The sequence below is a fragment of the Bison bison genome, unplaced genomic scaffold (assembly GCF_000754665.1).
Source record: "Bison bison bison isolate TAMUID 2011002044 unplaced genomic scaffold, Bison_UMD1.0 scf7180017864050, whole genome shotgun sequence".
In the NCBI taxonomy this organism is placed as follows: Eukaryota; Metazoa; Chordata; class Mammalia; order Artiodactyla; family Bovidae; genus Bison; species Bison bison.
This window is the reverse complement of record NW_011494622.1, coordinates 2,883,528-2,908,607: the sequence shown is the minus strand read 5'-3', so window position 1 is coordinate 2,908,607 and position 25,080 is coordinate 2,883,528. Positions and strand designations below refer to the sequence as shown.

The 25,080-nt window shown below is 47.0% G+C and overlaps 1 protein-coding gene across 1 annotated transcript; it reads left to right on the top strand.

Annotated features, from left to right (window-relative positions):
* Positions 1–1,413: 1,413 nt before the first annotated feature.
* Positions 1,414–24,767, top strand: DCTD (dCMP deaminase). Its single transcript, XM_010835738.1, has 5 exons — positions 1,414–1,958; positions 2,315–2,450; positions 19,600–19,716; positions 21,063–21,159; positions 23,462–24,767. Exons 1-5 carry the CDS (start codon positions 1,851–1,853, stop codon positions 23,538–23,540), a joined length of 537 nt encoding a protein of 178 aa, XP_010834040.1. The 5' UTR covers positions 1,414–1,850; the 3' UTR covers positions 23,541–24,767.
* The last annotated feature ends 313 nt before the right edge of the window (positions 24,768–25,080 follow it).

Sequence of the window (25,080 nt, the reverse complement as noted above, 5' to 3'; positions counted from 1 at the left end):
CGCGTGCGGGGTCGGCGGCGCTCGGTGCTTTTCGCGGCGGGCCCCGCGGCCTCCGAGACGCCTTCTCCCTGCCGTGGGAGCCGAGGGCGCGCGCCGGGGAAGTCTGGAAGTCACTTCCAGCGGCCACGTGTGCAGCGGGGCGGCGGGCTCCTGCCTGGGATTGGGGCGGGAGGAGGGCGGGTTGTGACTCTGCCGGTTGACCAGCGGCATCTCCCCGGACCTGTGGTCCTCTTGTGCTTCTGCACCGGCGGCGAACGGTAGACCAAATCGGGGTATTAAGTTACCCTCTCCTTCCCGTCTTCGTCTTCTTGTTTGGCAAGCACTCATCCCGGGGCCCCCGCAGCGAGTTTGGGTGCTAACCCTTAAACTTTGAATGAACCAGTTCGGGGACGTCCCCGGTGGCTCAGTGGTAAAGAGTCCGCCTGCCAATGCAGGAGACACGGGTTCGATCCCTAGGTGGGGAAGATCCCCTGGAGAAGGAAATGGCAAGCCACTCCAGTATTCTTGCCTGGGAAATCCCATGGACAGAGGAGCCTGGAGCCCAGGAGCCCACGAGGTTGCAAAGAGTCGGAGGTGACTGGGCGACTGGCGACTACACAACAAATCGGATGGTTCCCAGTGGATGGTACCCAGTCGTAGGCACCCTCTGGCTCTGGTCCTAGCTGTAGCATCACAGCTGGATCCCGAAGCCGAGCTGCCGGAAATGCTCACCTTTCTTAAGCCCAGATGCCTAGGCTTTCTCCAGATTCACTGAAGTCGGTTCCTGTGTTGCTCTGCTTCTTTGCTCTTGTTTTCTTCTCCCTTGAAAGGGCCCCTCCCCCTTACTGGCAGTTTTAGCCCACTTTAGGGGCTCTGTCCCCGTTGTAGAGACAGTTCCTTCCCCTGAGTGTAGCCCAGTGTTACTGAAATCTTGCCATAATCATAGCAACAGTCTAAATAGTTTCTCTTCGTTTGAGTCACTACTCTGGGTGGATAATTTCTGTCCCATCTGGGGAAACTAAGGGAAGGGAAAGGAGAGGGATACAGGATTATCACAGCTAGGACGGAGTCATGTGGAATCCTTCTGGCGTGGATAGTAATCCCACCTGATTTAGGGCAAGTTACATAAGTTCTTTGAGTCTCTGTTAGAGGGGTGTGAGTTACCTTAACTCAGAAGAAGCCTTCATTGAGTTGATGTGTACAACCTTTAAGAGTATCTGAAATAGATTAGGGTAGATTGGGCTTCCTGGGTGGCCCTATTGGTAAGAAATTGTGCCTGCCAATGCAGGAGAGATAAGAGACATGGGTTTGATCCCTGAGTTGGGAAGATCCCCTGGAGAAGGAAATGATAACCCACTCCAATGTTCTTGCCTAGAGAATCCCCATGGACAGAGGAGCCTGGCGGGTTATAGTCCATAGTCACTAAGAGTTGGACACAACTGGAGTGACTTAGTGTGCAGGCAGGGTAGATTAGATGGTCAAAAAATGTTCTCTTTTCCCCTGCCCTCTTGTGCTGACATCATTTGATAAGGGAGAGAGGTAAAAGATGAGAATGATTTGTAGTTCAGGCATGTGCAGTAACTTCCAAAAAAAAAAATCCTATGAGAAAGTAGTAAATAGATAGAATATTTGGGAAGGTGCAGCTGCACAGGCAAACTTTTGAAATAGTTAATTTAATTTTTTTTTTTTCTTAAGACCACAGAATGTCCAGGGTTAATGTGCTGTGATGTCTGATTGATAAATGTCAATAGAAATTGTTTTAAGTTTGGAGAGCCAAAGCTGACGTGTGCTTGGGTCGAATTGGAAAGCAGATTGACCAAAATGTGTTTGTCGACTGCTGTTTTGTTGTGTGTTTGCCTTCTAGACCCAGCATGAGCGAAGTTCCCTGCAGAAAACGTGATGACTATCTCGAATGGCCTGAGTATTTCATGGCGGTGGCCTTCTTATCAGCACAGAGGAGCAAAGATCCAAATTCCCAGGTAAGCAATTTCTGCAGGAGAATGTTTGGACACTGGCAGACAGACATGGAGATGCCCACGAGTGAGCAAATTACAAAAGGAAGAGGCTCTGTGGACCCCTGCCAACTTAGAAAAGCAGAGTCAATCTACTGTCTTTTGCACAGCATTCCTGCCTGCTCACATTCTCCTGTGAGAGAGTAAATTGTCACACACCCCTGTTTACTGTCTCTCATACCCCAAGGAGACAGAGCTCTCGGCCCCTCCAGAGGCTGCCTGCCCATTCTGGAGCTCTGCAGGCCTCTGGTCTCATTTGCTGCCTCTGCAGTGGCAGACCGGCCCCTCGAAGTCATCAAGCCTTTGGGCGTGTTTCCCTGCAGGTCGGTGCCTGCATCGTGAATGCAGAAAACAAAATTGTGGGCATCGGATACAACGGGATGCCAAATGGGTGCAGTGATGACCTCTTGCCTTGGAGGAGGACAGCAGAGAACATCCTGGATACCAAGTACCCTTACGGTAGGGCACGTTGTGTATTCTGTCCTGCTCGTGGCATGGCCTCGGTGAGGGCTTACCAGGGCTTACCTTTCCAGTTAAGAAAACAAATCCTATTGAACTAGCCCAGCTTCCCACCCCCTTCCCTTAAATTCCAAAGGGAGCCAAGGAGTGGAGGCGTGGCGGTGGCTAGGCTGGGCAGCGTTGCAGGTGGCGGGCATCTCTGCAGAGTGCCGCAGGCCTGGGGGTGGCGACTGTGAAGTGGGCATGGTGGCCCCTGCCTTTTGTGTCTTGGCGACTCATGAACGGAGCCAGTTAACTGAGTACCAGCCTGGGCTTTGCTCTGATGAGGAGCAGCATGTATTTCCACCTACCGAGGACCTCTGGCTCAGGTTCACCTCTGGGAGGCAGGACACAAGCTGTGAGCTGGGCGTTGGGCGAGGGATGACGCAGTCACCTCCTCCTGTTCTCTGGGGCGCTGCACTGCCAGGGTGGATGGGGGTCAGACCACAAGCCAGATGCGTGGAGCCGACCCTGGGCCTGGCCGTTTCTGGTTTTTATCATTAAATTAGGGAAGGATGCTTGTGGCCCATCTGAGCCCCAGGGAGACTCCCTTCAGAGAGATAAGCTGGGAGGGCCCAGCAAGCATCCTTTTCTTCCTTGAATTCCCTGGAGAATATGCAGCTAATGCTGGGAAGAGGTGCCTTGGGCTTCATATGCTGCTGAATTTCTTTTAAGGCGTGGACCTGTGTTTATGAACAGACCGCCTCTGCTGGGAGTCACGTAGATGGGGGCCACCCGAATGGGAAAGATGTGCTTGCGGGAAACGAGTGCAGGCAGGCAGTGAGTTCAGGTGTGATGTGAGCCCTTTCTGTTAAAGTTGACTCTTGCCTGTGAGGTTTTCCTCTAAAGTTTTCCCTCATGAAGAGCTCCAAGTCTCCGTTTAGCCGAATTTACGTATTTTTTACTATGTTCCTGGACCTTAATCATGTTAAATACGCCCCATAACTTCCGTCTAAGCTGCTTCAGGGCAAGAAGAAAAACGTGCCTGGAGGTGGAGAAGGAATTGAGGAATGAGACTGGGGAGAACTACGGAGCACTATGGGTTCTCAGGGAATCAGACACAGTTTGGTGCTGCAGGGGGTTTCATAGTCCCCCCTGGAGGAGTAGAAAGGGCAGGGTCCCAGGGAAAAGAGGGTAAAACTGCCTTCTCTGCCTCAGCTGAGAGGAGTGAAGTGCGGGAAAGATGGGTCTATGTGTTTTAGAAACTTTTGGTCTTCTTGCTTGTGATTCTGTGTGCTTTCAATAAGAAAGAAGGGAAATGGTTTCATTGTTTGTAGGCACATGCAAAGGTGATTTCTCATGGGACAGTCCAAGGTCCCATATAAAGATCACAGAAATGAGTCAGTGAATTCAGAGTCCGCGCTGAAGGGTGTGAGTACCCCAGCCCTTATTCACTGAGTCGGGACAGTGCTGAATTCCCAATAGAGGGATTCTTGGGAGGTGTCTCTGGTGCTAAGGCTGGTTACACAAAGAGTTGCCAGTGGTCGCATGGGTGTAGAGGGGTCCTCATGGGTTACTGAGCTCAGTTACTCATGAGCTCAGCTTACTCATAATAAGCTCAGTTACTTCCTAAAATACAGATTCTTTTTTTCCATTTTATGACTTAAAAAAATTAATGACAAAGTAAGTGACCGTGTCTGGAATTGTGTGGGCTTGACCTGGTGGACAGACTGCTATTTCAGGAAGGATAGACGATGTGTCCATCCCTATAAAGGAGCTGTAGAGATGATCTAGATTCTAGACCACTGATTTCCTAGTTCTTCTGATTATGTAGTGAAGGACAGAGGAGCCTGGCATGCTGCAGTCCACGGGGTCACAAAGAGTCAGACACAACTCAGCAACTGAAGGACAACAACTGATTATATGGGACCCTCTTTTAAATGTCAAAAAAAAAAAAACCAAAAAACTTCCAAGACCCCTATATAATGCTAGTTAAACTATTAGTATCTTTTTTAAAAAGTTGAGGTGTAATTGACATACACACTTACATTAGTGGCAAGCATATGACATGATGATTCATACATACCGATATTTGATAATGTTTACAGAAAATTGTTTTTTCTTATGATGAGGACTTATAAGATCTCTTAGCAACTTTCAAGTGTGCAGTACAGTAGTGTTAACTGCAGGCACCATGCTGTACACCACAGCCTCAGGACTTACTTTATAACTGAAGGCTTGTACCTTTGACCCCCCTTTGCCTGTTTCTCTGCCCCACCTCCCACCTCTGGCAACCATCCATCTGTGTACCTGTGACCTTGTTTTTATTTTTTCGATTCCATATATAAGTGAGGTCATGCTTTTTCGTAGTATCTTTTGAGTCAGAAAATCCATGATGACAAAGAGTTGTTTATCAGTAATACTTTGCAGTAATCTGAACGTTACTGCACAGCATTTGCACACGTTTGGGAAAAGTATAGGTAAGTGCTGGATGCCTGTTTGCCAGTCTGTGGTCCTGTACCCGTGGAAGAACCTCACTGGTGCCTGGGGTTCATGCCCACAGGATCTTAGCTGCCCACATCATTCATGGTTAGGAATCTGCAGGCCCAGAAACGTCAGGTAACGAATACAACGCCACACAGGAGGGTGACATCATCTAACGCTGGGGCTGGTGCTCTGTGTTCCCTGCAGGGAGGCACCGGAGTTCAGCTTTGCCGAAATGGGTGGATCGAGGCACAGCGGACCTCCCATTTTCGTCTTCTCTCTATGCACTTGAACAAACAGAGATTTCCATGAAACGACCTGCCAGAGGTGGAATGCTCAGGTGGTTGGTGGCCTGTGCCTAGGACGGGGTAGGAAGCCATATACACCTGGCCTGCCTTCACATTGCTGCAAAGGGGAGCTTGGGAATTGTGTGAGTTTAAGTTTACCAGTAAATTATACAACTTAGTCATTCTCCTTATTAATGCTGTAAATTTGGAAGTCACTAGTCTTGATTTCGGAGAAGGCAGTGGCACCCCACTCCAGTACTCTTGCCTGGAAAACCCCATGGATGGAGGAGCCTGGAAGGCTGCAGTCCATGGGGTCGCTGAGGGTCGGACACGACTGAGTGACTTCACTTTCACTTTTCACTTTCACGCATTGGAGAAGGAAATGGCAACCCACTCCAGTGTTCTTGCCTGGAGAGTCCCAGGGATGGGGGAGCCTGGTGGGCTGCCGTCTATGGGGTCACACAGAGTCAGACACGACTGAAGTGACTTAGCAGCAGCAGCAGTCTTGATTGACACTTTGTGGACAGGAGGTAAGCACAGAATACATGTGTCAGAATAGGAAGACTGGGCTTCTGGGCCAGGTCTCTGGAGAGGCATTTTTAAAGGGTGTTTCTGTTCTTCCAGGCTTAGGATCAAAACTTCAGGAAATGATTTGACGATAATGTAGTATTAATATGGAAAATGAAAATTCCCCCTGCCAAGGAAACTGCATTTTATCTCATCTCTTTCCCGAAAAATCCAAAAGATAGTATGATGTCAGTTAACTGTGTCAGGAAGAAATCAGCATTATTATAGTGACAACTTTTCACATGAATGACAATGGAAAAAACAACAACAACAACAAAAAAACCCAGGAAGGAGCAGATTTATCTAATTTACCAGGTAAAAACCTTTGGAAGGCTTTGATTTTCATGAGGGGGTGGTTGCTAACCCCAGGATGAAGAATTCAGCTGACATTTTCCATTCGTTTCTCTTTGTGGAATTCATCAGAGTGAAGCACATTTAATCAAAATACCAATTTTATAAAATGGAGGTGAAATACTTGTGGTAATGCAGAGATCGCTCTTTCTGTGGGTTTTCATAAGCGATTTTGATGACATGGTTTACAGACCGAGTGTTGGCGTGAAATCAGCTTCTTTCTTTCTCAGGAGCTGTTGTTAAAGTTCATGTTTGTAAAGGAGCTCCCCAAGCACATCAAGCTTGCCTGGGTTTTCCTGCCATGCTGGTTCCCACGGGAGAAGGGATTCGTGGGGAAGCACATGCCTTTGCTTGGCCTCCTCTTCCCATCCCAGTCAATCACGAAGCCAGGATTGCTTTGCCTGTTGCTTTGCCCTTTTCGTCATGGAAGGGACCATAGTCTTGATGTCCCAAGGGGGTGGGTAGCCCTGTTCTCTGATGCATCAGCTAAACATGGCGATGTGGGGCTTTTTCCAGAGTCAGTACGTATTTCTGCAGAAAAACTCTAAAAAGGGTATAATGCTGGGAAGGAAAGTGCTGGAATTAATTAAGGCAAGAGTTGAACATGGCAGCTTGAAACAGTTTTGCCAGTATGTGGCAGTTCTTTCAATTTTATATTTAAATGTAATCTTTATTTTTCAGATTTAGCATATTGTTAAGCATGCATAGATGTCATTTTCGTGATTTCCTTAGCCGTTTACCTTACCCCCTTGAACACTGACATTTTCCTGACTGCCACGCATGTGATATATTTCTTTGGCATCCAAAAGGTTAGTCTTGAGAAACTAATTTATCAAGAACTTAGGAGGCTGATCCTCCTTAAGCTGTGGCTTCCTCACAACTTGTAGGAGCTTCTTAGTAATTAAGATCAAATTTGTTCCCTCAGCTGGTTGAAACTGAATGCCCTCTGGTTCTGTTAGGCAGATCCATGGATTTGATGACTTGCTGTTTCTTTTCCTGCAGAATTCTAATTTCACTGGTGGGAGCCCCCAACCCCCCCTCCCCTGCCCTGGCCATCCTGCACTCGTATCCTGACAGTGGGTCTAATTAGGGACTTTATACAAAATAACTAGTATAATCAATGGAAAACCTTGGAGCAAGTTTACAGTAAAGAAATAAAGGAGATCGTTTTTATGAAAAGAGAGGCAAACTTGGGTTTCAACTATGTACTGTCTTAGACAAACAGGCAAACACAACGGCTTATGTATGAGGCTCCCCCTGAAATTCAACCAGCTTAACATAAGTGTATTTCATTTTCAGGTATAAATGTTTATAAACATTTATAAACAGTCCTTAGGAAAGAACAAATCATGATTTTATTCATTTATTTGACTTTTATCTGTTTTAAAAGTTTTTTGATGTGGACCATTTTTAAAGTCTTTATTGAATTTGTTGCATACAATTTGTTACAATAGTGCTTGTGTTTTTATGTTTTTTGTGAGATCTTAGCTTCTCAACTAGGGGTTGAACCTGCGCTCCCTGCAGTGAAAGGCTAAGTCTAAACCACAGGACTGCCAGGAAAGTCTCATTACCTATACATTTTAATCTATAGATTCAGGGCTAATTATTTTCAAAGAGCAGGAGATTACTATTTCACCATGAGTATCTAGAAAGGATGTGTAGTAACAATGCATACGAATACCTGGCTCTGTGGAGGCAATGTAGGAACAGCTCAAATGCTCATCTATGGGATCAAACCTACCCATGAAAATACACTTATTGGCCTTTGCTTATAAAGAGTCTGTTTACTTCATGGAAGTTTATAATAAAACTTAAAACAACTCAAGGTTAGTGATTTCCAAATTGATGACCAGGAAGCAGGCTAAAGTTTGTACTGTCTCTAAATAGAAGGTTTGCTGAGAGATTAATGGCCTCTGTAAAACTTCAGGGCCACATTCAGCCTCGTTTAGGTTGTATCAAGCATGTCAGCCCATTAATTATCTGAATGATAAATATAACTTCTTTAATTCTCTACAATGATAAGCTTTTGCTTAGAAACTCTGTGTACCAGGCAGTGTGCTGACAGAGAGCCGCTGACTCCGATGACCCTTGGGGTCTTTATCCATCTATTCTGTGTCAGTTATGCTGATCTCGTTTGATCTGTTCTGAAACTGGCCTGAATTGTTAAGGTTTTGTTTTGAGTTTTTTTCCATCAAGAGTCCATCTTTCATAAGCTGTGTTAATGCTGTCACTGATACATATCTTCTCCCAGAAATACACACCAAAATTTGGTTCCTAGAGATTTTTGCAAATATTTATATTGTTTTTTGGCTTCTGCTTCTTAAGGGACTATGGTTTTATATTTGGATAGGACTGTGCAAACCTTGAATATGAATACTGGCTAAGAAAAGCTGCGCAGTGCTTAAGATGACAGTATCAGGTTCACACGAGAGAATCCTCCTAGACTGACTGTCCAGAGCCTGGGCTCCGGGTGTGGTGTGTGTAAACCCCAGGGATTGTGGGGCTGTCAGATACACAACTTGACTTTCTCATCCCAATAGCTCTATGAAATAAGTGATTACTGAGGACTCCGCCAGTTCTAGACTTCTCCAGAAAAATTAAACAGTATAGCTTTGATTGTATTCAATCAGGGTACAGTTTCTCTGCTTAGGGTTTTTTTTAAGGCATTCTGGAAGCATCTGGGGTGAGAGCTACAGCAAACGGCTGCTGATGGCAGCAACACAGAAGGAATACGCATCTGTGCATGTGGACAAATTAATAGAAAACAGGCTTTATACCTTCCTGCGATTCAAATCTGCTCCAGTTCTGAGATGTATGAACCAGATGGAGATGGTACACACAGGCAGGAGGGGACAGTTGAAGAGTGTTTCATCCACAAACAGATGAAAAAAAGGTTGGCGGACAGCAATGAAGAAGACCCCACGTGGGCGTGCATGCTTGAGTCGCTCAGTCGTATCCAGCTCTTTGTGACCCCATGAACAGTAGCCCGCCAGGCTCCTCTGTCCATGGAATTCTCCAGGCACGAACACTGGACTGGGTTGCCATTTCCTCCTCCAGCCCATCTGTAAGTACAAGGAAATATATGAAGAGAGGAGACATGCTTAGTCAAGAGGTGATTCTAAGACCAAACAGAAAGAAAGGACTGGGGAGTCCTCTGTGAGTCAGTCCATCTGGTGATGGTTATTGAAACACGGATGCTGGCGCGGCTTCAGGAAATCCCATGATAAATGGAGAATTTGGGGATTAGAACGTGCCCGTCTTCTCCCTGCTCTAACCGTCTGATGCACAGGTCCTGGCCAGTTAGTGGAGGTGTGAATTTCATCTCTGTGCTTCTTTCAAATGATAGATGCCATAGTAACTTTAAAATATTGAATAAGATAACCGAGCATGAATTTTTAAATTCTGCAATTAAAAGACTTTGTTCAAAATGCCATTAATTTTGAGTTTAGGTGGGAAAGAGAAGCAGAATTCCTCCGTGTCCTTTTTCCTTCTGCAAGTGAATTATAACTTTTTAGAAGGTGAAGTAAATACCAATGAGCCCTGTATTCTTGTATCACTTTGAGTGGTCTGTTGCTGAGTTCTTGAGGCTTCTTGCTTCCTTTTTTAAAAATTGTAACTGTATTTTATAATACATGATGTCTTCCCGGGTATGTTCACCTGTAGCTGTTCATTTACTCAGCAAATACTTACGGGAGATCTATGATACATATTCTATGCTAGGCACTCAACAGCAGTAAATAATGACCATGGCCTCTGTGTTCAAGGAGCTTATAGACTAGTAGTAGAGCAGGTGGCTGGGACTGGGATAAACAGATGTTGCTGAATGTTCTTTTTGAGGAAGTGAGCGTTACCTGGAGATCTGAAGGATTCATTAGGCCCCATCAGGTAAGGATGGGCGGGTGCTGGGGGATGGGAAGAGCTCTGGTCCCATGACCTAGGTCTGGGGTCAGAGCCAGGGAAATCTGGAGCCGTGAGGTTGGAGGCATCTGTGGGAGCTCCCACGGAGGGTGTGAGGTCTGTAGGCTGGGTATGAGAGCAGAGGGTGATGTCTGCGTGGCCTGTTGGCCTGGGGTGACTTCATGGGGATGGGTGAGGTGACTCAGGGAGAGCACGCAGAGGCTGGGCCCTGGCCGCATCCCTGAGCACTATGGGTGCAGAGGCTGATGGAAGCAGAAGGGGCTGCAGGGAAGGACTATGACGTTAGGGAGCACGCGGAACAGTGTTTCCAGAAGTAGCAAGGGGCGGCCACACCAAAGGCTGCCGAGAGGTCCAGGGAGATGGGAATATGCCCGTGTGGTTCAGCACCACGGGGTCATGTCCCCATTGCAGAGAGCAGCTCCAGGCAGCAGGGAGAGTTGAAGGTACACTGGAGGCAGGTGGAGGGCGCACAGCAGGTGAGGCAGTGGGCAGAGCGGATGGAGATCCGGTTTTGAGATGTCTGGGAAGAGAGCAGATTGACGGCCAGCTGCAGAACTGGGGTGCGGCAAGGGAGAAGTTTATGTTGTCTGACCAAGGGGAGGGTCTGGTGTCTGTTTTTGCAGCACATAGTTGCTTGCAGATGGGAATACTCCAGGAGAGAGAGAGAGAGATTGATGAGGGATGTGAGAGGGCTGGTCCCCAAGCTCATCGCTTAGTGATGGGGGAGGACGTTGTGTGGGGACAGAGCCCATGGCAGCCGACCTTTGGTTCCTGGAGTTACAGGTGGGGACGTGATTTTCTTGGGCTCCAAAATCACTGCAGCCATGAAATTAAAAGATGCTTGCTCTTTGGAAGAAAACCTATGACTAACCTAGACAGTGTTAGAGACATCACTCTGCCAACAAAGGTCCATATAGTCCAGGCTATATTGTTTTTCCAGCAGCCATGTATGGATGTGAGAGTTGGACTATAAAGAGGGCTGAGTGCTGAAGAATTGATGCTTTTGAGTTGTGGTGTTGGAGAAGACTCTTGAGAGTCCCTTGGACTGCAAGGAGATCAAACCAGTCCATCCTAAAGGAAATCAATCCTGAATATTCACTGGAAGGACTGATGTTGAAGCTGAAGCTCCAATCCTTTGGCCACCTTTGATGTGAAGAGCTGAGTCACTGGAAAAGACCCCAATTCTGGGAAAGACTGAAGGCGGGAGGAGAAGGGGAAGGAAGAGGATGAGATGGTTGGATGGCATCACTGATTCAGTGATCATGAGTTTGAGCAAGCTCCAGGAGATAGTGAAGGACAGGGAAGTCTGGTGTGCTGCAGTCCATGGGGTCACAAAGAGTCGGACGTGACTGAGCGACTGAACAACAGCAATGTGATCACTTGCCTATTTCGGTGAAGGATGTGGGAGGTCGCCTCAGAAAGGGGAGGGAGGAGGCGCAGGAGTGGTATGGGCACTGGGGAGGAGGAAGAGGCGTGGTTGTGTCGGGAGGGGCTGAGAGCTGCCTGGGAAGTGTGGGGCAGGGACAGGAGCTTGGGTCTTACCCGGGAATCTCGAATTATCAGTTCAGCCCCCTTTCTTCCGGCCGAGTCGGGATCAGCATGTCGCCCGAGGAGGCATGCCTGATGGAACTGGGGTCAGGTAGAACCCACGTCCTGACTCCCGGTCCAGTGCCCATTGGTCAGTCCCAGTTCACCCTTAAAAGCTGTTAACCCTGGAGGGGAGCGGGGGAGCTTGACTGTTCGCATCAGGACGCTGTCCAATGGTGGTGTGCCTCCCCCTTTCAGCATCAGACGAGTCTTGTCGCACATGTACGGTGAGAAGGGCACGGCTCACCCCGCGGTAAAGTGCAGCGTTTCCAGCTCCTCCTCCCTCTGACCTGATTGTGTGCCCTTAGCACACAGGGAGGCAGCGTAATTAGAGTTCCGGGGGCTGTGTTATCAGTAATGGAAACACCACTGTCAGAAGTCTCTTTAGCCCTAAGCACTACCATTGGGGCTAAGTGGCTCCCCTGGGTGCCTGAGCTGCTCGCCAGCAGCCTCAGCAAGAGGAAGGGGGCAGGGGACGGGGACCAGGGCAGGGGACGGAGGGGGAAGAGATGTCCCCCCTCCTGCTCACCCCCCTGAGCAGCTGGGGGCCTCAGGGTCTCAGGTGGGCAGCGACGGGTCTCGGGAGGGGTCAGCAGGAGCCGACGTTTACCAAGTTCACCTTTGGGGCTGCACACATAGCATGCATGGCGGGTCTCAGAGGCAGGTCCCTTTCTTTCAGTTTCATAGACCAGGAGGCTGAGCTTCACGGGATGTAGAGGGTCATAGAACTTGCAGGTTCTGGTGGGGGGAAGAGTCCCTGAGAAGGGGGCTTAGACGGTAAAGAATCCGCCTGCAGTGCAGGAGACCTGGGTTCGATCCCTGGATCGGGAAGATCCCCCTGCAGGAGGGAATGGCAACCCACTCCAATATTCTTGCCTGGAGAGTTCCGTGGATAGAGGAGCCTGGGGGCTCCTATATTTCATGAGATCATAGAGTCAGACACAAGTGAGCGATCAACACTTTCTTTTAAAGAAGCGATATAACTGCGGGTTTCTAAGTTGGTTCTCCCTTTCCCCTATCCACCTTAACCTCCAGTCCATTGAAACTCTGATAACGAATCCAGTCGCTACTTTGCAGATGTGGGAACTTCACGGATGGGAGGTGAGACACAAGAGTGATGAGGAGTGATGTTGAGAGCCAAATTGTGGCTATGTTTGCTGTGGATTTGGGGGATAACGGACAGTTTATAACCTTCGTGGGGGTGCCGGGGGTGGTCAGGCAGGGAGGGATTCACTTTCTGTTTTTGTGTTTTACTTTTTCTTTTGTATTGGAGTATAGCCGATTAACAATGTTGTGACAGTCTCAGGTGGACTGCAAAGGGCCTCAGCCATGCATACACACGTATCCATTCTCCTCTAAACTCCCCTCCCATCCAGGCTGGCACATCTCATTGAGCAGAGTTCCCTGTGCTGTCTAGTAGGTCCTTGTTGGCGCTCCGTTTTAAATACAGCAGTGTAAACCTGTCCAAGGGAGGGCTTCACCTTGCAGGCTCCCCTGCTGTTCAATTACTGACTTGAAGGACGGGTCCTTTGGAGGCTGGTGGTGATGGATGAAGCCCTGTCAGGATATCCTTCAATAATTAAGAAACAGGTAGTGGAAATTCCGTCTTAACTCCTGAAGCAGGGAAGCGGCCCCTGCATGGATCTGTTGGAGGAGCGGACACACGCCAACCCCTCAGCGGAAGCCCCCCGTCAGGTGTCCGAGGGGGTCAGCAGGTGCTTCTGCTCCAAGAGACGGACCCGGGTGAACCCCTCGCTTCCCTCTATGACTCCAGCAGTAAAAACACAGACCCTGCTTTCCAGAAGGAATGCCAAAAAAGCTCTGCCATCAGAAGAGAAGTGGAGTATCTTGAAAGAATTAACACTGAGTTTTTTTTTGTTTTTTTTTTAATACACGGATCAACCTTGAACTCCGGCACCCTGTTTTGTGTCAGTTATTAATTGCAGGGTGAAGCTTCCCACCTATTTCCAGCCCCGAGCACACCCTTCTTGGCTCCGAGTCCTGACCCTCTATCTCAGCAGTGAGACAGACTGTCCCTACTTTTATCCTGGTTGGCCTCACCGCCGCAAGAAATGTCACGGCCATCAGTCAGGGGCCCAGGAGTGTCCCCAGAGACGCCGAGGCCTGTCCAATGCAGCCTGGGGAGCGCTGGTAGAAGGCAGTGCGGGCCAGGCTGAGTTCAACAGGTGCCCTGCGTCTGGACTGTTCACTCACCCAGACACTGCCTGCTCACCAGCCTGTCCCGCTTTCTAGGTCAGCCTCAGCAGAATAGCCCTCAGGCCCTCGAAAGTCATTTTCTTCAAGTAAAATCCTGTACTACTAACGAGAAGGAATCTTAAATAACCTGGAGAGTTTAACCAGAATAGAAACTTCATTTTCCTGACCCCAAATTATATCAGGCCCTGGTAGCTCCCCTCACGTCCTAGCAGCCACGTGATGATAAGTTTGGGCTAGAATCACATTATTAAATTATTTGTGCAGCAATTAGCAGTTGTTTAGCCTTTATTCTGAGGCTTCTTTTTAAAAAAAAAAAAAAACACAACTATTTAAGTAAACCTTAATAATGGTACTGTCTAAAATAGATATTGTATTAGTCTTACATCAAATGAGATGAAAGTTAAATCTATAAAATGTTGAGTCTCTTAAATCTAACGAAGGATGGAATATATCCTGTTAATTTGTCAAACTTTCAGAGAAACGCCTACATGAGACAGTAAGGATTAATCAAGCCCTAGTAAGAGGGAATTTGAAAAATACAGTTTTCTAATTATACAGTCTCTTCTCAGTGGGCCAAGGTTAATGCGTTCTGAATTCTGACATTCAGTAATAGAAAAAAGACCAAAGCATATGAATTGTCTTATAATTACCTGAAACAGAGGTTCTCCTTCTAGCAATCAAGAACTTTTGGAAGCATCAATCTGATATTTTCAGCATTTGATTCTTTTCCTTTTTAACAGTGTTGAGAATCAGTGAAGGTTTCTGTGTCACTGTTTGTGCTTAACAAAGATACATATAGTATTTGGAGACTTCTTTTGCTTATTGCTCAGCCATAGGTGAGTAATTCTGGGTAAACAGAAAATGAGTCTTCTTGTGTGTAACAATTTAACTGTCTTCTGAATACTTCCTAGACACTGTGTCTCTTTGGAATACTTGGTCCTGATTCCTACACTGAATGTGGAAACCAGGCTCCTCTTGAGATCAGTAACAGAACCATCCTCCTTGCTTGGTTTTTGTGCTCAGGCCTGTTTGTAGTTCCAGCTGAAGCTCTTCCTAAGCTCCATCATAAGAACGCTAACACTCAAAAAGATAAAGGCACTCTTTAACTTGGTGTCATCCGATATCTGCGGAGTGTTTATCATAGTGGACTCTGCCCCCCACCCCCACCCCCAAAGAAGAAGGCTGCGGAGAATATGGGAAATTGGGGTTAGAAATGTAGATTTCAGGGTTTTACAAATAGATCTGCTCTATGAGAATCTATGAATGGATGAATTCTCAAAGTTGACCATTGTGGGAAGAAAACCAAAGAGCAGGATTGCACCTTGGGAATTGCCCAGAAACCTGAGAGCAGGGCAGAGACGCACAGAGATAGGGTCTGGTGATGCTGAGAGGGCTGCTGGGGGGAGAGGGGTCGAGAATCAGGGACCAGGAGAGCAGGGAACCCAGAGATTGTAGCCAGAAAGGGACTGGATTCAGGTAAGGAGGAGGCTGCCTGGTGGGGTGTGGGCGCAGCCTCTTCTATGCATCTCTCCGCAATGATAATCACTTTGGGAGCTTGGAATTGGCCCCCAGGGAGTATTTCTACCACAGAAATTGGCAGATTGGAGTTTCAGCTTCAGCGTCAGTCCTTCCAAAGAATATTCAGGACTGATTTCCTTTAGGATTGACTGGTTTGATCTCTTTGCAGTCCAAGGGACATGTATATAACCCTAGGGCTTAGCTTTTTTTTTTTAAATAGTTGGTTATATACATGTCCCTTGGACTGCAAAGAGCTCAAACCAGTCAATCCTAAAGGAAATCAGTCCTGAATATTCTTTGGAAGGACTGACGCTGAAGCTGAAACTCCAATCACTTTGGCCACCTGATGCGAAGAACTGACTCATTTGAAAAGACCCTGATGCTGAGAAAGATTGAAGGCAGCAGGGAGAAGGGGACGACAGAGGATGAGTTGGTTGGATGGCATCAACGACTTGATGGACGTGAGTTTGAGCAAGCTCTGGGAGTTGGTGATGGACAGGGAAGCCTGGCATGCTGCAGTCCATGGGCTGCAAAGAGTCGGACACAACTGAGCAACTGAACTCAACTGTATACATGCTGTGGCACATTACAGAGGTCACCAGGTTTCCATGAACTAGTATTTCTTAAACTTTTTACATGGCGATCCAGCAAATAAAGGTTATACCCAGGACAGTTTTTAGGAACTTACTTAACTTTGCCAGGGCAGTTTTGGAGGGGAAGCAAGGGTCAGGGCCACTGAGACTGGAGGCGGTGGAGCTAAGAGGTCAGCCAGGCCAGGGAGACTTTCAGACCCGGGGACCCAGGCTGACAGCACAGGGGGGCCCCTGAGTGTCAGGTGCTTCCAGGGGCGGGGATGGGGGGCTTCTCCCCTCAACCCTCAGAGGCAGGCTTGAGATGCAGGTGTTACAGTTCGGTGGCTGGGGCAGGTGTTGGATGCATCTGCAATTGGAGGGGTGCACGGGTTAGCAAGGGCAGCGAAGCGTGGGTGGGACGCCTGGGTTTCTCTTTTGTCTTGTCTGGTTTTGAACATGCAGGATGGTGGATTGTGACTTGTTCCTTTACTCACGTGTGCCCAGCACTCAGCCGCTTAAATGCCTGGGAGACCTCTTGTTTCTCTAACAAGAAGCTCTGTATTCTCCATTCTGTGATGTTTGTAGTTAAGAGACAGGAAGTCTGTTTTATAGTCCTGTGTATTACTTCTATAAATTACCCTTGATACAGGGATGTCGGATGCCACCCAAGAGAATCTGTTTCATGTGATAATTTTCATTAATGAGTGCAGACATAATGTTAAATTTTGCCCCAAACTGCCTCCAATGAATTAGAGGAAGGTAGTTTCAATGTGACTGTTTTTAAGAGAGGCAAAAGAAGACCATATCCTAGTGTTTCCTAACAGATTCAGAAACTGCAGTTCTGAATATTAATACCAGCACCATCAAAAAACAGTCATTAGAGGGGAAAGCATATTTTTACTATTTGAATTTAAGAGGACCTTCTGTATTTTCCCCAATGTCCCCATCAATAATTGGAATCTGAATTCCCTCCTTTATTCATTCAGTAAATATTTAACACCCATTATGTTCATGGCATAACACTGGGCTCTGGGGGAGTTACGGAGAACCTGAAAGGCTGGGCTCTGCCCTCAAGGGGGAAGTAAAAGAAACAATTACATCTAATTGTTTTTAACACTGAGCAGTGTTAATACCAGCTAGGGAACATCTTGGTCACCCAGGAGGGAAATGAGGCTAACGGGGCCCCTCCCAGGCCAGTGCCCTGAGAGCCCTGAGCGTCCCCCCATCCCGGGGTTTACAGCACAGAGCCTCGGGGAGCCAGGCTCCGGTCCCTCTGCAGTCAGCGAGGATTGTTCTCTGACTGGCTGTGATCTGATGAAACACAGCTTTTTTTTTTCCTCCTTTAGAATTTCTTAACAATGCCAGAGATGTTCATTTCCACATGCGGCTAAATCGTGGTTATTCATAGGCTAAAATGAGGGCCCCTCAACATCTCGAGAGGCCCTTGGTCAGCTTTCTGCCTGCAGCATTGCAGAGCTGCTGCGGGGTTTGCAGGGACACTTAGCACGTCCCCTGAAAACTGGAGACCTGGGGAGGAGGTGGAGCGGGGTCTGTGTCTTGTCTGAGCCAGAGTAAAAGTGCATTGATTAAAAAAAAAAAAGTGCATTGACCAAGCGAGCATGCCCTGGCTTGAATACATGAGAGCCATGAGTTCAGACCTCTCTTGTTTTAAGGCCTTGTAGACTGAGAGAAAAACAGAGATCATAAGAGCTCTTATTCAGAGCTTATTCAGGGTCTTACTGAGGACTGTAGCCAGGATTCAGCCTCTCAGGTCGGTCAGAGGAGCAGCTCAGAAGAGATAGCTAGGGAAGTCTGTGTATACATGATTTGGCTAAGGAGTTTGTGCCATCAGTATAAGCCAGTCACGAGAAACAGGTATCTCAGTTAATGAGTTTAGTGCTTTCCTAAGTCCTGAATATTTATTGGAAGGACTGATGCTGAAGCTGGAGCTCCAATACTTTGGCCACTGATACGAAGAACTGACTCACTGGAAAAGACCCTGATGCTGGGAAAGATTGAAGGTAGGGGGAGAAGGGGATGACAGAGGATGAGACGGTTGGATGGCATCACCAACTCAATGGACATGAGTTTGAGTTAAACTCCAGGAGTTGGTGATGGACAGGGAAGCCTGGCGTGCTGCAGTCTCTGGGGTTGCAAAGAGACGGACATGACTGAGTAACTGAACTGAACTGAACTGAAGTATGGGAAGATTCATGAATCCGGGTTCATCAAAATATTTTCTTGGAATTGGTACCTGATTTTTTCCTGAAAGATGTCTCTAACTGTCTAGGGGCCTGTTCTGCCTGCTTTCCCAGAGCCCAGAGTGCCTGTGCCTGTGCTGTGTCCTGAATTCCTTTCAGGGTGCACGGCAGGTCAGTGACTGCAGTTGCTGCTGACCTGATCTTGTAGAACCGGTTGGTAAGCAGCAACTTTTACAGCCTCAATGCTCCTAGAGGAAGGTGCTCAGGGTAGAAGGTGGATGAGTTGGAAATGGAGGGGGAGATCTTGGAAGGCCCTATATTAAGAATTAGGACTTTTGTATGATTTGGACCAGGGCCAGATGATAATTCATTCAATAAACATTTATCTAGCACTGGTGTGCCTGGAATGTGTTAGGCCCCCCTGCAGATACAAGAGGATTCTATAAGGCAATGTTTCCTCAATGTGTCTGCAGAGAGAATCCCAAAAATTCCAAAGCCCTGACCATTCCCCAGACCATCACAGTGTCCAGGTGTGGGACACAGACGTGGGTGTGTCCTCCCTGGGGAAGTCCAACGGGGCAGACAAGTCTGCAAATCACAACCACAGGAACAATTTTAGATAATGCAGCCAGAAACTTAAGTGATGTTATTAGAAAGCAATACAGCAGCCTGACAAAGCAGGTCTAGGACTCTGGCGTAGAGCCCAGTGGGGAAGGATTCTAGCTCCTTCCCAGGAGTGCCCTGTGGGTTAGGTGATGGGAACAGCTCGCCAAGTAGCTGAGAAGATGGGTGGGCTGCAACAGGTGCAGAACAGGAGAGGAGGGGGCCTCCTTAACCCTGGACTCAGTCAAGCCTGGGGATGCCCTTAGATCACCGACTGGGGTCACTGACATGTATAGCAAGAACTCGACTTTCCATGGTCATTAAGTGGTTGGATGTTTTTCTTTCTGGTGACAAACTGCTGGTTATCCGCTGATCTTTTTCTTGGGGGTGTGTGAACGGAGAACCGTATGGTGCAGCAGATCCTTGGGGACAGAAATGCTTAGCTTCACTTCCTGATTCTCTTGCTCTTAAAATTGCTCTTTGCCCTTTTAATGGCTCGGGCAAATATCCCCGCGTGTGCTTATCAACACACAAATGGTGTGGCAGTTCCATCCCCAGGGTCTCATGGAGCCGTGAACTCTTGCTCTGCGTGGGGTGGGCGAAGACACTTGACCTCGGCCCCTCCTGGCTGCTCTAGGTGCCGACAGGCCCAGGGCTGCTGCGGTCAACAGTTTCGCTGCTCATCGCCAACCCGTCAGTCCAGGCAGCGCTTGTTTTTCAGTAGTTTCCATCTCTAATCAATTTTTGAAAAATCGAGTCTATCGTCTGTGTGATTTCAGAGGGGCAAGCGGAATGCCTCAACACTGTCAGCAAATTCTTCACGAGCTTGCAGTCTTAAGGTTTTCTTTCTCCTTCAAATCTGCAGTGTGCCACGCCGAGCTGAATGCCATTATGAACAAAAACTCAGCAGACGTGAAAGGCTGTACCATGTACGTCGCCTTGTTCCCGTGTAATGAATGTGCTAAGCTCATCATCCAGGCAGGTAGGACCCGGGCCGTCCCATTTGTCCCGTCTGCATCTCTGCCTGCTCAATGCAGATGTGTTTGATCTTAAATCGCTATTGTTTAGATCTAAATTAATTGCACTATCAACTTTGCAAGGTATTTCCTGTGTTTTATTTTTGAACAGTGCCAGGTATTCTAAGACTAATTGCATCCTCTGTGATTCTTAGCATGTTTTTAATTTAGTTTGCAACTTCTTAAACTGCAAGCTGCCAAAAAAACAACACAGGCGTTGCGTATAATTACTGTCAAGTTACCATTTTCTGACATATTGTGCATAGATTAGGGGGGAGGGAGAGAAGTGAACTTCTGTCAGAAATAAGGTCAGCTGGGAGTCTCTATATGAAATTTTAATTTGTCTCTAATATATGGTAGATACTTGGGATGTAAACATCTTTCTACATATAAACGTCGTTAAGGCTCAAATGGTCCGACTTCAGGTTTTTCTCACGTTACGGTTACCATAAATCTGCACCATTGTGTGCTGAATATTTCACCTTTTTCAAACTGTCACATCTCAGATTCAGTTACACTTTATCTCCATAAAGCTCTCGGCTTGAGATTTAAAGACTTATCATGTTAGCCAGATGTGTGCTTTAACGGGGCTGTTTATCACAAGCCCATGGATCTCTGAGCAGAAGGGATCTGGGGGGTTCAGGATCGAGAGTCTCCATTAAGGAACATTGTGGGCTTCCTCATTGGCGGCGCACCATCCTCTGCGAGTTTTCCTTGCCATCCTCAAGCACAGAGGTGACGGCGGGTGCGTGGAAGAGCAGCTTCCAAGGCTGGTGGAGGAGTGGGTGACATGTCACATGCCCTCCAGACTCTTGGTCCTCATGCTCGAACCGCCCAGTGAGACAGGGAAGGAAACCAGATGGGCCCTTTGTCTTGGACTGGTCTGCTGGCTTGAACTGGTCTGCAGAGTCTTTACTTGGCAGTACGCTGGTCCACATCTTTGATGGTGCCAGCCTTCTGTACCACCCCCACTAGCTTCTTGAGTTAAGGAGTCATTGCCTTGTGAAAAAAAGAATATTCGATTGCCTGCAGTAAAGAAAATTTGTTAATCGGATCAAGGCTTGACTATTTGACATGTTTTCACTTTGCATTTATTTAAAAAAAAATCCATAAAGACTGGAGGGCAGATGACATATCATCCGTCCACTGCTGTATTTGACAGCAGCAGACACAGGTGTCAGTAACTGGACGGCGTGTGCTGGTCCACTCAGGAAGCGTGACTCGTCAGACTCGCCCGGGGCTCCTGTCTGCATGCCTGTTGCAGTGTCTCTGCGTGCCTATAATGAGATTTCTTCCATCGTTGCCTTTTAAGGTATAAAAGAAGTTATCTTCATGTCTGATAAATACCACGACAGCAATGAGACAACAGCTGCGAGGCTCCTGTTTGAAATGGCTGGGGTCTCCTTCAGGTGAGTGGGAACCACTGGGGGAGAAGGCCTTGGGAAAAGCCTGATGAAGACTGCACGTTTGACCTTGTCTGCTCTTTGATTTCTGCCTGGGAGGCCTGACTGCCACACTTGGGAGCCTCTTTTATTTTTTTTTTAATTGAAGCGTAGTTGACTTACAATGCTGTGCTAATTTCTGCTGTACAGCAAAGTGATTCAGTTATACATATATATATATACACACACACACACACATTTTTTTTTTAATATTCCTTTATGGTTTATCATAGGATACTCACTATGGTTCTCTGTGCTACACAGTAGGACCTTGTTGTTTATCCATTCCATTCATGAAAGCTTACATCTGCGAACCCCAGCCTCCCACTCCGTCTCTCCCCCAGTGCCATCGCCCTTGGCAACCACAAGACTGTTCTATATGTTTGTGAATCTGTTTCTCTTTCATAGATACCTGTGTCATATTTTAGGTTGCACATAGAAGGGATACCATGTGGTATTTGTCTTTCTCTTTTCTGACTTGCTGCACACAGTTTGATCATCTCTGGTTACATCCATGTGGCATCATTTCATTCTTTTCTATGGCCGAGTAGTACTCCACTGTGTATGTCTACCCCATCTTCTCTATTCATTCACCTGTCGATGCACATTTAGGCTGCTTCCATGTGCTGCCTGCTGTGAATAGTCCTGCTGTGAACATAGGGGTATGTGTATCTTTTGGGGGTTAGAGTTTTGTCTGGATACAGGAAGCACCTTTCTAAATATGATGAGTTTCGGCTCTAAAGATTATCCTCAGGGTTGATTTTAATGGGTGGTGACAGAAGTATCGGAAGACAGTGTAATGATTACACTTTAATATTAATGGCTTCCCAGGGCTTGAACTAATTATTCTGGTAGTGACAAATTTTAAAATTCACACATTTTATTATATTAACATTAAACCTTTCTAAATTTTGCAGATGTAACATAACAACTCTGGCATAAAAAAAATTTAAGGTGCAAGTAACCTGCTAGGTTGGAACGCTGGGACTTCTTTTTACAGGAATAGTTTAAGTTGGGATTTAAAGTTGTTGAGATTTGTGTGCTTTTCTTTGCTATGCACATACTGGGAGGTACATGTTACTTGCAAGTCAGTCCAACCACCTTTGGTTTCTGGTAGAAACTTCTTTTAGACTGAAAACTCCTGAAGATGTTCCTTTAGAGTATCTGTGGTCCACAGCTGGGGTCCTTATAATTGGTAACATGGCTAACTTTTTGGATTTTTTAGGGATGTAGGTTATGTAATGAATCTCTTGGACTATTGTGCCTTATGAGAAACAAATTATTTACAAGTCGTAAAGAGTCTGTCTGGGTTGGGAAGATCCCCTGGAGGAGGGCATGGCAGCCCACTCCAGTATCTTGCCTGGAGAATGCCATGGACAGAGGAACCTGGCGGGCTATAGTCCATGGGGTCGCATGGTAGGACATGGCTGAAGCACCTAAATAAGCAGCAGCAGCAGCAAAGAATCTGCCTGCCAATGTGGGAGACACAGGTTTGATCCCTGGGTTGCGAACATCCCCTGGAGAAGTAAATGTCAACCCTCTTCAGTATTCTTGCCTGGAGAATTCCTTGGACAGAGGAGCCTGGCCGGCTATAGTCCATGGGGTTGCAAAAGAATCAGATACGACTTAGTGACTAAACAACAATAATTAGATATTTACTGTTTACTGATTTTTTTAAAGAATATGTTTAGTCCTCAAGTATGTTCTTTTTACCTTTTTGAGAAGATACATTAATGAGTAAAAAAAAAAAAATCTTGAGTTTATTTTACTTCTGCATTTATAGAACATGATTTTTAAAATGACTCTTCATTAGAGCTGGCTGACTTTGGCTATGCACAAGAGCAAAAGAAAATGTACTCTTTTTTTTTTTTTTTTTTTTTTTTTTTTGCTTTAGAGCAATTGCAGGTTGGCTGCAGAAATTTCCTAAGCAATAAGATAAATCTGGTGGGGAAACTAGTCATCGGATGTCATGCCGTGCAGCTAAGTTGTTAGAAATCCTCTGATTCCCCAGTAATTCATGAACTCAGCCAGCTGACGAACACACAAACCAAGCCACCCCATGCCTCTTTTTTTGTCTTTAGTCTTTTCCTGTCCCTGTTTCTCTCGGTATGGTGCACTCTAATTGGCTCCTATAGAGACAAAATATCAAGTGAATCCCAGGGAATTTTTTTTTCCCTCCCTGCAGAAAATGTAGGTTAAGCCAAAGTAAACAAATGGCTCTAACTCCTCACTGGATAATGTCTTTCTATGTTTTGTTTCTTAACTTTAGGAAATTCACACCAAAGTGCAGCCAGATTGTCATTGACTTTGATTCAATTAACAGCAGACCAAGTCAGAAGCTGCAGTGAGCGCCATCTCATTAAATCTCCCGAAGACTGGGATTATCCTCTTCTAAGAAGCTGCTAATGTGTCTCATCTTGAAGTTACACATAACTTTTTAATAGCCGGGATGGCCAAAGTCGACATCTAAAGAGTATAAAACCTCAAGTCTTCCCGACTCCCTCTCCAGTCTCATGGAATCTGCATCTGTTGAAACTCTTGATTTAGGGTTTAAAGTAAAGGCGTTGCCCCCTCCGGTCTCCGGTCTCCGGTCTCCGGTCTCCGGTCTCCGGTCTCCTCCGGTCTCCAGTCTCCTGGTTCACCGGTGGCTCTGCAGAAGGGGGTCAGCCGTGTGTCATCCACTGTTTCACAGCCACTCTTCAACACCACGTGTGCTGGCAACAAACATAATTGTGGTTGTGTTCCTTCCGGGATGAGCAGACACCCTGCACTGAACATCTGGCCTCGGGGAGAAGAGAGAGACCCATAGGACAGTAGCATTTAGGCATTTGCTCTGGAGAGTTGAGGGGACGCCCCCACCCACCCAGAAATCCTGCAGAGGGTGCACCTTCATCCTGACGGGTGATGAGTGTCGCTGAGGCGGGGGGTTCTTTTTCCACTTCTGCGGTCCTGCCACCCCCGGGGTGGTGGCACCCTGTCCCTCTAGGGGCTGGGGACCCCTGTTGTTCCAGCTTCTCACTCTTGGTTTGTGGGGGATGCGGAGCTCTTACCTTAGCATCTCTGAGTAACGAGTTGCTCCCGGAGGAGGCAGCCTGTCTCCCTGCCTCACCCCAGGTCCACACCCTGCTGGGTGGTGGGTTGTATGGGTGGAAGGGTGGGCATGCACCTGCCACCCCACGTGCCACCAGGGACCATTTCCAAGGCTGCCCTCTTCTTGCCTATCAGTGAAATGGGAGCAGGTTTCCGTTTCGTCTACGTCTGTTGGTGACGCGAGCTCCCATGTGTGCCTGGCGCCCTGCCTTCATCATCGACATGAATCTCACCTTCCTAATCACCGCCATTTGGGGAATGGGTCACAGCACACCTTGTCTTTAATCTCATTTAATTCTTATTAAATGCGCTCAGTACCTTCGTTGAGAAAATGGTTTCTTTATCCTAAAGATTATGACCGTTTAAAAAGACTCTCCTCTTTTTATGAGTTTTTATTTTGTCTCTGAGGTTCTGCACTCCAGATTCTGGGGCATTTGTAATTTGGCTCCTTGCCAACATTATTAAAATCGTATTAGAATCCGCCACGCTGAGGTATGTTCATTTTTATATTATAATGATGTGATCGACTCTGTTTCTGTCGTCTCCGGGTTGTCTCTGAAGCACACTGCATGTATTTTATTTTATTTTTTTCCATCTAGCATAACCTGGCAGACAACATAAAAACCTGACCATAATGCATTATCTGAACCCCAGGAAACTCTTGGGAGAAAACTCCCACAGCACATGGTGGTGGTGGTTTAGTCTAAGTCATGTCCAACTCTTGCTACCCCATGGACAGAGGAGCCTGCTTCTCTGTCCCTGGGATTCTCCAGGCAAGAATACTGGAGTGGGTTGCCA

Excerpts from the sequence above, each read along its gene's own strand:
- DCTD (XM_010835738.1), top strand. The coding sequence starts at position 1,851 with ATGAGCGAAGTTCCCTGCAGAAAACGTGATGACTATCTCGAATGGCCT. Across the intron at positions 19,717-21,062 it reads TAAGCTCATCATCCAGGCAG|GTATAAAAGAAGTTATCTTC; the intron begins GTAGGACCCGGG and ends TTGCCTTTTAAG. Across the intron at positions 21,160-23,461 it reads ATGGCTGGGGTCTCCTTCAG|GAAATTCACACCAAAGTGCA; the intron begins GTGAGTGGGAAC and ends TCTTAACTTTAG.